A 14,109-nucleotide genomic window follows, 5' to 3' on the forward strand; every position below is an offset into this window, starting at 1 on the left:
ACATCAACGCCAATTAGACTCTGTTTTAAGTGATTTTTTACTTTGACTAATGTTTCTAACGCAAAGGATTACCATGACTCTCTTTTGAGAGTTAAAGCTCAATTCGTTTTTCTTAGAACTTAAGGGTTGAAATTGAACTCCGAGATAAAGTTAAGAGATTAAAAATAATATTTTGTCTTGATTTTATGACTAAGTTAAAAACTCATCGGTTTAAGGCTAGCATATTTTAGCTTTAAGAAATAGCAAGGAAGAAAAATATATCAAAGACTCTTGGCTATGTCACATATTGGTTATTTCCTAATGATATAATATTTATATATAAATATAACTTAGTATTTAAAATATGTATACAATTTAAAATAGAAAAGTACAAAGTGATTAGGTTTTTCTAAAGAATAAAAAATAAAATAATTTTTTTAATGTAAATAAAGGTAAAAAATAAAATAATTTTTTTAATGTAAATATGGGAAAAAATAAAATAATTTTTTCTAATAGTAGTATTATCCAAGACTTAAATTTTTTGATAAAACTTCGAGAACTTCAACCCCTTGGCGGAAAACATCAACATATTGTAGGAGTAAAGGATCAATGTCACTTTTATGAAGACTATCCCTACAATGAAGAGTATATTGCATAATTTCTGAAATAGCTTTAGCCATGTCCAGATACTGTCCAAGTTTCAAATCTTTTTCAACAACCAAAAGTCTAGAACTTGTACTATTTACCCCTTAAAAATCATTTGAACAAGGAACATAATAGTCTATTTTTGTAACGTTACCACAACTTCCCTGAATCAATTTAGTGATTAGGTCATTTGTGTTGGTACAATTGCCATTAAGAACATCAATAGTGTATTGTGCAAGGTCAACAAGACTTACACCTTTTGCTCCTCCAGGCTTAGAGTTGAGAAGATTAGAACAATAAGAAGGATTAGAGGCTCCTTTGCATATGATATCTACTTCAATAACTTTGGTTGAAATGGAATTAGAGGAAGCAACACATAGAAAAAGAAGCACCAACAAAAGAGAGCAGTAGTGACCCATTATTATTTTTATTTTTTTTGTGTTTTTCTAATTCACGGGGTACTTTGTTTTATTGTTTTTTTTTTCACTCTAGTTTTTAGGGTTTTTATTCAAACATTTGATATGAATTAATTATTTTAATTATGGTCAATAAAACCAATCAATTATATTTAATAAAGGATCTCCTATTATTTTTTCTTTTTATGATTTTTTTTTATATTAAGTTGATTTTATAATTTCTATTAATTAATTGATAGAAATTTAGAATGTTACTCTTTCCGTTCATTTCTTTTTAAGTATTCTTTTTTAAAAATATTTTTTTCTATTTAATGGTGATTTTTATAGTTTAATGTTATAATTTATCAATTATACTCTTAGGACTCGTTTGGTGCGCAGGATAAGAGACATGATAGGATATCTGTATCATATCCTATCTTAATCCAGTGTTTGCTGGCACACTAGAATAGAATAAGTCAATCCTGAAACTTATCATATTCTGCCTCACTAGTTCAAATTGTTATCCTTAATATAAACTGGTGTGATATATTGGATCGAACTCTAGTATGGTCGAAGGTGTAGCTTCTTGGTTCGACAGGATTAAGCATGAAGTCGAAGGTTGCTCACATGCTTGTGTCGAAGATGCTAGGGTTATTAGCATGTTAAATTAGGTTTTAGTGTTTAAACCCTAATTTGTTAAGGTAGCTTGTTTATTAAGTTGGCTTGTGTAATGGGCCTTGTGGGAAAAGCCCATTAGTTAGTATGTTAGGTTTTATTATAAATAGCATACTAGTCTCTCATTATTGCTAAGCTGCAAATCCTAATTTAGGGTGAGAGAGGTTATTTGTTATTCTTGTAAACTTGTAATCTTGTTTTAAGAGAAAGTAAAAGAATAGCAGTTATAACCAATTCTTGTGTTATTCTTCTTATTTGTTCTTTATTCTTCCCTCGGATTATACTTTGTTCTTGGTATCGAATTCACAACAAATTGGTGCGGTGAGCGTGGAGAGATGCCTTCAACAAAGTATGAGATTGAAAAATTCACCAGAGTGAATGATTTCAGTCTGTGGCGCTTGAAGATGAAAGCCCTACTAGTTCAGCAGGGTTGCTTGGAAGCGTTGAAGGGAGAAGCAGTCATGAATGCTAAATTAACGGCAGCGGAGAAGACGACTATGATCGAGAAAGCACACGGCACAATTTTGTTGAGCCTTGGTGATAAGGTTCTCCGACAGGTATCAAAGGAGACGACGGCATCAGGGTTATGGGTGAAACTTGAAAGTTTGTACATGACCAAATCGCTGGTAAATCGACTCTTCCTGAAGCAAGCTTTGTATTCATTCAAGATGATTGAAGACAAAGTGTTGGCTGAGTAGTTGGATATGTTCAACAAGCTGATTCTTGATCTTGAAAATATTGATGTGAAGATCGATGATGAAGATCAAGCGCTGTTACTATTGTGCGCTTTGCCTCGATCACATGCTCACTTCAAAGAAACTCTCCTGTATGGAAGGGAGTCCCTAACGTTTGAAGAAGTTCAATCAGCCTTGTATTCTAAGGACTTGAATGAACGAAAGGAGCATAAGCCTTCGACTGTTGGTGAAGGTTTGGTCGTTAAAGGCAAATTATTGCGAAAGGATGGTAAGTTCGACAAGAAGAAAGGCAAAGGCCAGCAGAAGTCTTATAGTGGCGAAGCATCGAGCATTCGATACTATCATTGTAAGAAGGAGGGTCACACGAGAAAGGTGGGCCCTGAACGCCTGAAAGATCATGGAGGCAAGGATAATGGCAATGCAGCCATTGTTCAAGATGATTTTGAATCATCTGATGTTCTTGTGGTTTCAAGTAGTGACTCTAGAAGAGAGTGGATTATGGATTCAGGTTGCACTTGGCACATGACTCTAAACAAAGACTTGTTCGAGGAATTATGTGATCAAGATGGTGGATCAATATTGCTGGGAAACAACAAGGCTTGCAAGATTGCATGTATTAGATCTATAAGATTCAAGCTCCATGATGAGTCAAAAAGGTTGTTGACTGAAGTCAGGTATGTTCCTGATTTGAAGAGAAATTTGTTTTCTCTTGGTGAATTTGACAAGAAAGGATATGTTTTCCAAGGAGAGAAAAGTATTCTGAGAGTCATGAAGGGGTCGAAGGAAGTCTTGAGAGGCGTGAAGAAACAAGGCTTGTATACCCTTGAGGCTGAAGTTGTAAGTGGTTCGACAAATGTTGCATCCACGAAACCATTGTCGAAGACAGAAATCTGGCACATGAGATTGGGCCATGTCAGTGAAAGGGGTCTGGTCGAATTAGGGAAACAAAATCTGCTTGGTGGAGACAAAGTCGAAAAGCTGAAGTTTTGTGAACCCTGTGTACTTGGAAAATCTTGCAGAGTGAAGTTCAACAAAGGCAAACAAAGAACACATGGATCCCTTGATTACATCCATGGTGATCTTTGGGGGCCTGCAAGGTGTGCATCACATTCTGGAGCGAGGTATTTCTTATCCATAGTAGATGATTATTCCAGGAAGTTATGGGTATTCATCTAGAAGACTAAGGATGAAACTTTTGAGAATTTCAAAAGTTGGAAGACTCTGGTAGAAAATCAGACTTGCAGGAAGGTCAAGAGGTTGAGAACCTATAATGGCCTTAAATTTTACAATAAAGCGTTCGACAACTTTTGTGCTGACTTTGGCATTGCAAGGCACAGAACTACTGCAGGTACTCCACAACAAAATGGTTTGGCTCAAAGGTTTAATCGAACTATTTTGGAGAGAGTCAGATGCATGTTGACTAGTGCGGGGTTAATGAAGGTGTTATGGGTTGAGGTTGTTTCGACGGCAACATATCTGATAAATAGATGTCCTTCAACAGTGTTAGATATGAAGACACCTGAAGAAGTTTGGTCAGGACATCCACCAGATCTCGACAAACTGAGAGTATTTGGCTGCGTAGCCTATGCTCACATTAGGCAAGACAAGGTCGAACCTAGAGCTCTGAAATGCATGTTCATGGGATACCCTGAAGGAGTCAAAGCTTATAGGCTATGGTGCCTAGAGCCAGGTCACAGGAGGTGTATCACCAGTCGAGATGTAGTTTTCAGTGAAGCTGAAATGGTTTTTAAGAAAACTGATGATGTTGGTCGAAGTACAGAAACATCTGACGAAGAGCTGGAACAGGTAGAGATTCCTGTTGAGGTGGAGCATGTTGATGCTGAATTGCATATCCCAGATGAAGTCGAAGAAGAAGCAGAAGATGCTAAGGATGAGGAAATTATCGATGACTACCTCTTGTCGAGAGATAGGTCGAGAAGATTCATCAAGGCACCTCAGAGACTTGGGTATGCAAATCTTATAGCTTATGCCTTAATCTCTGCAAGTGAGGTTCTAGACGAAGAACCTAGAGACTATAAGGAAGTTATGAGGAGTCGAAATAAGACTGAATGGCTGAAGGCCATGGATGATGAGATGAAATCTCTTCATGATAATCATACTTGGAAACTGATTAAGAAACCTGTTGGGGCAAGGTTAGTCAGCTGTAAATGGATTTTCAAAGTTAAGGAAGGAATTGAAGGAGTGACGTCGAAAAGATACAAGGCAAGGTTAGTTGCAAGGGGTTTCACTCAGAAAGAAGGTGTCGACTTTAATGATGTGTTTTCTCCTGTTGTGAAGCATAGGTCCATTCGAATGTTGCTTGCTATGGTGGCACAGTTCAACCTTGAACTGGAACAAATGGATGTGAAGACTGCGTTTTTGTATGGTGATCTAGATGAAACAATCCTGATGAGGCAACCTGAAGGGTATGTCGAAAAGGGGAAGGAAGATTATGCGTGCAAGCTAAAGAGATCTTTATATGGACTAAAACAATTTCCTCGACAGTGGAATAGGAGATTTGACAAGTTCATGGCACGCATAAGTTTCATTAGAAGTCAGTTCGACCTGGTAATTCATTTGTTATTTTGTTGCTTTATGTGGATGATATTCTCATATCAAGCAACAATGTTGAAGATGTGACGAGGGTGAAGGCGGAACTCAATAAGGAGTTCGATATGAAGGATCTGGGAGCTGCTTCCAGGATTCTTGGAATTGACATTCGAAGAGATAGAAAGAAGTCAAAGTTATGCTTATCTCAAGAGGCATATATACGAAAGATTCTTGAAATTTTTGGTATGTCGAATTTGAAGCTAGTTGTGACTCCAACAAACCCTCAATTCAAGCTGAGTATTGATCAGTGTCCCAGTACTGATGTCAAAAGATCCTATATGAATAGCATCCCATATGCTAATATAGTTGGTTCTTTGATGTATGTTATGGTCTGTACTAGACCCGACATAGCATATGTAGTAAGTCTTGTAAGTATGTACATGGTGAATCCTGGAAAGGATCACTGACAAGCATTGAAGTGGATTTTAAGGTACATAAATGGGTCTCTGAACAGAGTCCTAATTTATGGTGGAGCCTTGGGTGAAGATAGTAAATCAGAAATTAAAGGATATGTCGACTCTGATTATGCAGGTTGTATGGATTCCAGAAAATCTATTTCTGGATATGTTTTCACCATGTTTGGCACATCAATTAGTTGGAAAGCAACACTTCAGAAGGTTGTTGCTCTATCAACCACTGAAGCGGAGTATATTGTCTTAACTGAAGCTGTGAAAGAAGCATTGTGGCTTGAAGGTTTTGCTAAGGAGCTTAAACTTCAAGGTAAATGTATCACTGTTAAGTGTGATAGTCAAAGTGCAATACACCTGTCGAAGAACTCAGCATATCATGAGCGAATTAAGCACATCGATGTGAGGTTGCATTTCGTCAGAGGAGTAATCGAGCGTGGAGAAGTTCAAGTGCTGAAGGTTTCGACTGAGGACAATGCTGCTGATATAATCACAAAGACATTGTCGAGTTGCAAGTTTTTCCACTATATGCAGTTGCTAAAGCTGCATGAAGAAAGCTAGTTTGTTCCCTTGACGTTGTAGAGTTAGATCCAAGGTGGAGATTTGTGAGATATTGGATCGAACTCTAGTATGGTCGAAGGTGTAGCTTCTTGGTTCGATATGATTAAGCATGAAGTCGAAGGTTGCTCACATGCTTGTGTCGAAGATGCTAGGGTTATTAGCATGTTAAATTAGGTTTTAGTGTTTAAACCCTAATTTGTTAAGTTAGCTTGTTTATTAAGTAGACTTGTGTAATGGGCCTTGTGAAAAAGCCCATTAGTTAGTATGTTAGGTTTTATTATAAATAGCATACTAGTCTCTCATTATTGCTAAGCTGCAAATCCTAATTTAGGATGAGAGGGGTTATTTGTTATTCTTGTAAACTTGTAATCTTGTTTTAAGAGAAAGTAAAAGAATAGCAGTTATAACCAATTCTTGTGTTTTTCTTCTTATTTGTTCTTTATTCTTCCCTTACATTATACTTTGTTCTTGGCATCGAATTCACAACACATGGGTTAGAATTCGGCAGGATAAGATAAGAAAATGATTTACTAATTTACCCCTATAAAATATAATTTAAATTAAAATATTAAATATGACAAAATATAAATAAAAAATTAATTTGATATTAAATTAAAAATATTAATAAATAATTTTTAAAATATATGTATAATTCTCATAAGGATAATTTTTTAAATTTATAAAATATAAAAAATTAGAATATTTAAAAGTAAAATAATTATTAAAATTTTAAAAATATGAATACTAGTTTTATTTTTTATCAAATTAAATATATGTTCCTGATAGGGTAATTTTGTCATTTACACACATACTTTCTCTATCATATGCTATCTTTATTCTGCTTGATATCCTATCATATCCTACGCACCAAACAGACCTTTACTTTCTCAATAACTTCACTTTACATTTTTCATAAAATTAACCATTTTTTTAATTAGTGATTAGAAAGAGAGAGTATGATTAGATTTATTTAAAAAGAAAAAATAAATGATGCTATAATAACAAAAATAACTCTAACAATTTTGTGTATTGGTTAAAAATTTCATGCTAAAATTATACGTAAAAATGAATCGAGACAATAATATTTAATATAAAATAATTTTACAGGTCAACAAATGCAATTAAATATAATTACTAAAAATATTTCTTATTAATAAAATATATTTACCAAAAATAGATTGCTTTAAGTGCAAGGAATTTATGTCGCTTAATTCAGTATTTAAAGGCTTGTTTCTTGTGTTTTTAAAAAAAATCAGTATATTGTGTCATTCAAAACTAATGGAGGCTGGGTCTAAGGTTGTGTAAGTACAAGAGAAAGGCTTAATTTCTCCTGCCGAGAAATCTATCATATAAGAAAAGTGACTCCTCTTTTTCCATATTGAGCCACGTGGTTGCCCTCACAATTTAGCATATGTTAACAAAATTTGTTATTCCAAATATTTTCAATTCCATATTCTACTACGGCTTTTGGAAAGAAAAGTGACTCCTCTTCTTCCACATTAAAATACATACATTTAAAAAAAATTATTTAATATTTTTATACTTTATAATTGGAATATATTTGAGAGTTACAAAATATTAAATTATAAAATTATAATTATTATTATTATTATATTTAATTTGTAGAATTTAAAAATAAAATATTATTAAAAATATAAATATAAAAATACATACATGTAAAAGTTAAAAATATATACATATAAAAGTTTTTTTATCTAATATTTGTATACTTTATAATTAGAATAGATTTGAGAGTTATAAAATATTAAATAATATATTTGAGAATTATAATTAGAATATATTTGAGTGTTATTATTATATTTAATTGGTAGAATTTTTTGTGGTAGAATTTTGTGAGGATGACACATAAGCATGAGGTTATGTGAAGATGACACATAAGCAAATGCTATATGAAGATGACACATACGCAAATGTTAGGGTTTTTGGTCTAGGGTTGTCATCATGACAACCTTACATTTATATTAAGTAGATAACTCATATTTTTTTCCATCTTTTTTACTTCTTTTGATTTTTCGTTTTTCAGATCTACATGTAAAAAGATGGAAAAACTTAAACAACATAGATAAAATAAAAGTGTAAGTTTTTTTTTTTTTAAGTGGTAGATATTTAACCATTTGTTACCATTTTATTATTATTATTATTATTATTATTATTATTATTATTATTATTATTGTTATTAATATTTATTCTTAATTCTTAATTTGTGTGAATTTAATAACTCTATCATTTAAGAAAAGTGACTCCTCATTAAAAACCTAAAATGGCTTTCTCTATTCCAAATTCTACTACGGTTTCTTTTTTCCAAATCTTTCTCATCACTACTATACAACTGTCTTATCATCCATTAAACTCCAACCATTTTTTTATCATAACTCCAACGCTTTTTTTTCTCACTCTCTCTCTTTTTTCCAACCACTTTTATTTCTCTCTTATTTCTCTTTCTTGCTACATCTCTCACATTCCTCTCTATTTCTTTTTTCTTATTTTCTCATTCATTTATAGTCATCACTTTATCTTCATCATTAATTTCTATTTCTCCTTTATGTTTTTTAGGTTATAGATCTATACGAAGGCGCAAACTAACATTTTTTGTTTTTTTAGGTTGTACTGATATGTAACCATCTGTGTATATCTACTTTTGCCATTTTTAAAGTTCATGACATAACCCATATATTTTTTCATTTTTTCACTTCTTTTGAATAATATATACCTACATATAAAAAGATGGAAAAACTTAAACAACATAGATAAAATAAAGTGTAAGTTTTAACACTTTTTTGTTTTTTAAGTGGTAGACATTTAACTATTTGTGGCCATTTTTGAAAATTATGATAAAACCCATATTTTTTCTATGTTTTTTAACATTCTTTTCATTTTTTTACAGGGGTAGATCTATAAATAACAACATGAAAAAAAGTTAAACAATATTTAAAACAATAAAGGGTAGGTTTTAATATTTTTATTTTTATTTTTTTATGTTATAGATATAGTTGATTTTTTTTTTAAATAACCATGTTTAAAAAAAATATTAAAAAAATCACTTTTTAAGAAAATTTACCAAAATGTCTAGGTTTGGCAGCACACCCTAGGGTATGCGCCAAACCAAATGACGCAATAATGTACTGCTGGTGTGTATGCGTCATTTCATCTGGCGCAATAGTGTTACCCACATTAGGTTAGCCATTTGAAATTGCGCCTATGTGGGTTTTGTTTTTTTTTTTTGTTTTTTTTTACAAATAATAATTGGGGACTCATTTGGACTATCGGAATCCGCTATTGAAACAACGATTGAAATAAATAAAGCCAGAAGTAAATATTTTTATTAATTTGAACTGAAAGATACAACGAAAACAACAACTGATAAACGGAAACTTAAAAAACCCTTAGTGTCTGTCATCACCATAACGCCCTTCCGTTCCGCATCTAGGTGCACGTGTATCACGCCGAGGACGTGTATTGCCGCCGCGAACCCTAGGGCCACCCCTTCCCCTTCCCCTTTGTGGTTCTTGTTGCCTCTGTGTAGATGGCCCTAGAATTGTGTTGTCCCGAATGTCATTGTCAAGGAATTCGTCAAGGCCACCATAATGTCCCGGATGCCGATTGTCGTAAAGTCGGTTACCCAAGCCCTTAAATGTGCTAAATGGTGGTGGGGGAGTAGGGTGAGATACGAATTCCGGTTGGTAGCACTCAGTGGCACTTGAACTACCTTGATAAAAGCCAAATTGATTGGTTGGTGTCGCAAAGCCAAACGGGGTATGGTGGTGAGATGATTGTGATGTTAATGGGTCGCGGGGGTCATATCATCAGGTGGACCATCGTCGAGACTTAGTGGGATCCTTGATGAACCAGCCTAGCTCGTTGTGTTGGCTGAATGACTTGGAAGAGCCTGCCTCTTGGTAGTGGGAGGGATGTCTAAGCATTTGATGAGGTGGTTGACTACGAGGTTGAAAAAGTGGTTGGAAATGGGTCTGATACGGGTTGTCATGTTGATAGAGTGGTTGGGACTGAGTTTGGAACGGGTTTAACTATCGGTAGTTTTGTTGTTCGGAGTGGTATTGGTATTGGGGGTATTGTTGTTGTTGTGTGTATTGTTGTTGTTATTGTGTGTATTATGGTTGTTGTTGTGTGTATTGTTGCTGTTGAGGTTGTTGCTGTGGGATGATATAATTTTGACGGCGGGGGTCGATTAAGTAGAACGGGTCAGCCACAAATAAATCCAGGGTGGATGGTAACAGTTCTGTACCAACTCATGTCTTGTGGTGATGTTTTCATTTCATGATCACTTACAAGGAAGTCGAGGACATGTTGGGCACAATCTTTCCACATCTGGCGCCATTCGGTAGCGAAATCCTTCCAATTTCGGACATCCCATTGATGGTTGACTCGTTTAAGGTGCCATTCTCCCAAATCAGTTGGAGGATCAGGGATACCTTGATGCATCCCGAACTGGAGTTTCACCCGGTCACTTTGATGCATCTCGATGATGTTGTACCGAATGATGGCCGTCTTTACAGTCCAAACAGCGGCATCTTCAAATCTAGGTTTATGATCGCATTCCAAATATGGTCTCCATATAAACTGCATGTATAAAACTTATAAATTATTTTGGTTATATGTTAAAAAAATTGATTGATAAAAGAGGAAAGGATTAAAGATTATACATCTTCCGGTTGTAAGTGATCCAGAAGCTAGTGGTACATCGTGATATTTGACCTTGGATTCTTTGTGTAGTCCATCCCTTTTACGCAAAATCTAAAACGCAGTACATATTTGTTAGTTGAAGTAAACCCTAAAGATTTTATTAAAATTAAAATATGATTAAAATATTTACCTGCTTGCGTAGGGGAACGTCCAGTGGGTTCTGTTTATGGGGGCCAGTATAGGCATTCTCCACCACTCCCACATTTGGACCAAGAAAGTGCATCTATAGAATGTGCAAGAATCCATCTTAGCATTGTTACAAAGGGGTTGATACAACATAGCCAGAACAGCAGACTCCCATCTATATTGACCCACTCTATTAATGTCCATAAGCAAATGTAAATACATAAAATTTACCGTGTTACCGGTACTGTTTGGAAATAACACGTTTCCAAAAAGCAACATCAGGTAACACCTTGTTTTCATTAGTATTCTCTCTTCAGACAAATTTTCGTCCAAATGAAACGTACTATAATATAGCTTTAGGGCCTTTAGGTTGACACCCTGGCCCCTAGAACCTACCTCACCTTCTATCAAATTGATGCCCAATGCTTGCTCGCAAAGGGTATTGCCTTGTTGTATAGCCCCATTAACGGCCTTACCTGTTATCGGAAGGCCCAACAACATGTACACATCTTCCAGGGTTATTGTGCATTCCCCGGTTGGAAGATGGAATGTGTGAGTCTCTAGCCTCCATCGTTCTAACAAGGCTAACACAAATTTTAGATCAATGGCTGATTCTGTGATGTTGATGATGTGTCTGAAACCAGCCCTTTGTAAAGGACAAATTTTGACACGTGTACATATGTGCCATTTGAAATGGCGCATTCACTTTAATTTTACACATTTGCTCCAAATGGTATGGCGCCTTCCAGGAAAGGTTATTTGAAAATTAGGGTTCCCATTTTGTCTTGTGGTGAAGTTGTCTTGATGTTCCATACCGTCAGTGTGTGTTTTGGACAGTCAGATACGCATGCTTTCGTCTAGTCTCATCATTTTTGAATCTTCAGAGCAGGCATTGATCAGTGTGCTTGAATTTATAAAAAAAATCAAATTAGGCGTGTCTGTAAACAGCAGGAAATAATATCTTGCATTAGGGTTTCCTTAGTCACCTAATCCTTCTATAAATTTGGGTTTCCTATGGATGAAATACTACACACAAAACAACAATGTCTCGCATTAGGCCAGAAGGATCGCACCGGAAATTAGAGCCCTGACCACCAATGAAGCGTCTCGATTATGAATCGGAGTATCGCAGAAGGAACGGGCATGTCATATTCTCTCCCGTCAAACCCCCATGCCGGTTATGTTTTGGAATATCAATTCCGTGGACCAACTCAAGAGGACTATCCTGAGAATTTTGGATAGGGAGTACAAACTCGGCGAAGAGATCAGAAGTATCAAGAGGCTTAGAAAAAGGGGTGGTGTTGTGATTGGGGAAAGGGAACGTTGGTGGGAGAATGCGGAATACAACATCGATTGCAATCGAATGATGCATGGAACAGATGACATTGTTTTAATCGTTGTAATTTCTTAGATGTTATAGTTTTCTTAATTTCTGTTTCAAACTTTCAATCTATCTTTCAATCAAATGCTCAATGCATATTGGAACTTTCAATGAATGGATGTTGTATCTTTACAACGTTATTAATAATGAAGAACACTAAAAATAATAAATAAAAACAAATTATTAAAAATTAGTAATATTATTTCCTGCCAAAAATAAAATATTGTACTATATTTTCCCTCCAGAAAAATTGGTAGAAGGGGTTTGATCTTCTATAAATTAGGGGTGTTCATGGTTCATGAACTGCACTGAACCACATAAATGGTTCAGTTCAGTTTTTAATAACCACATTAATAACAATTCAGTTAATTGTTAAAGCAGATTTAATTCAGTTATAAATTGGTTTAAACCAGTATATAAATATAAACTGGTTTAAAACCAATTTGTAATTATAAACCAGTTTTATACTAAAAATTGTTTTAAAATTAGTTTATTTTGAAATTTTATTTTTACAGAAATCTTTTATATATATATATATATATATATATATATATATATATATATATATATATATATATATATATATATATATATATATATATATGCACTAATTTTGTTTGAGTTGTAATTCAAAAATAAAGTTATCAAAGTTTTTTCTTTTGGTTATAATTATTATTACTGGTACTAAACAATATGCACTAATTTAATTAAAAAATGTTTTTGTAAAACAGCCACGTTAAAGAAAAATTTATAGAGAAGAAATTAAAAAAAAAGAAAGAATAAAGTGATACGTGAGTATATGTTTATGTTAACGTTTTGAGGTTTTGAGGATTTAGATTAGAGCTTTTGAAAATCCAAAAATCTTAATTCGCTAAATCTCATATTTGTTTATGCACACGCAGACATGCTGCATTTCTATAATTCTCAAACACTATATTTACATTGGATAAGTTTCCTATATTCTGTAACAGCTATCTAGAATTGATTAATCAAAATAAAAGAAATAATTTATTCATGTTCAGTAAAACAAATTTATTATTTTAAGTGGACATAGAACTTAAATTACTATTAAACATTTGCAGTTTGGCAAGGGAAAAATTGACACCATATAATAAATATAGTACAAAATATCTTATATTTAATGCTCATATAATATATAAGTTTTTTTTTTTAAGAAATTTTTTTTTTTACTTTCAGACTTTCTTTTAAAAAAAATTATTTTGTTTTGAACTTTTTTTAATTTCAAAAAAAAATTATTTTCAGAAATTTTTATTTTTCTATTTATTTAAATTTTTTTAAAAAATTTGGAAAAAACATGATTTTTTATTTTTAGAATTTTATGAAAAATTAATTTATATAATTAAACCAGTTTATAAAAGAAAACTGGTTTTGAACCGGTTTTAAACTGAATCTGAATTGTTTAAATTAAACGGTGCAACTCATTAACCATTTAAGTGATTCAGTTTTTTTATGGTGCAATTCAGTTCAGTTGCAGTATACAATTCAATTAACCATATTTTTGAACATCCCTACTATAAATAGAGGTGTGTGTGAAGGTTGAATTATCAATTCTTTTATTGTTCTTACTTCCAATAGTTACTAATCATGCCCGTTTGGGCTGTAGTGTTTTTTTAGGAAGGTAATCACATGAGGGTATGTCTGAACCCGCATTGGGATTTTAGTAGAATTGTGAGCCATCAACGTCGGGTTTCGACAACTTGCTGGTCCTACCTGCAAAGTTAAAAAAATAGATTATCATTGTCCATACATAACCTTGACTGATGCAAGCCTAGAAGGCACCTACATGTATTATTGGGATCGTGAGCAAAATGATGCGGATGTGGATCTAATGTTTTTGACATACAGTGGAGAAGTTAATCGAGGCGTTCAAGATCCACTTGTTCTAGCAGTTA

General features: G+C 33.7%; 1 protein-coding gene across 1 annotated transcript; it reads right to left on the reverse strand.

The window, feature by feature from the left end:
• Positions 1-500: 500 nt before the first annotated feature.
• Positions 501-1,043, reverse strand: LOC131598059 (uncharacterized). The gene is made up of 2 exons (XM_058870702.1): positions 827-1,043; positions 501-727 (listed from the first exon to the last, which is right to left on the reverse strand). Exons 1-2 carry the CDS (start codon positions 1,041-1,043, stop codon positions 501-503), a joined length of 444 nt encoding a protein of 147 aa, XP_058726685.1.
• Positions 1,044-14,109: the final 13,066 nt, after the last annotated feature.

Source organism: Vicia villosa, linkage group LG4, assembly GCF_029867415.1.
Source record: "Vicia villosa cultivar HV-30 ecotype Madison, WI linkage group LG4, Vvil1.0, whole genome shotgun sequence".
NCBI lineage: Eukaryota > Viridiplantae > Streptophyta > Magnoliopsida > Fabales > Fabaceae > Vicia > Vicia villosa.

Bases quoted from the DNA above. Each gene is read 5' to 3' on its own strand.
- LOC131598059 (XM_058870702.1), bottom strand. From the start codon at position 1,043: ATGGGTCACTACTGCTCTCTTTTGTTGGTGCTTCTTTTTCTATGTGTT. The intron at 728-826 runs GTACCAACACAA...ATGATTTTTAAG, and splicing joins TGATGTTCTTAATGGCAATT to GGGTAAATAGTACAAGTTCT.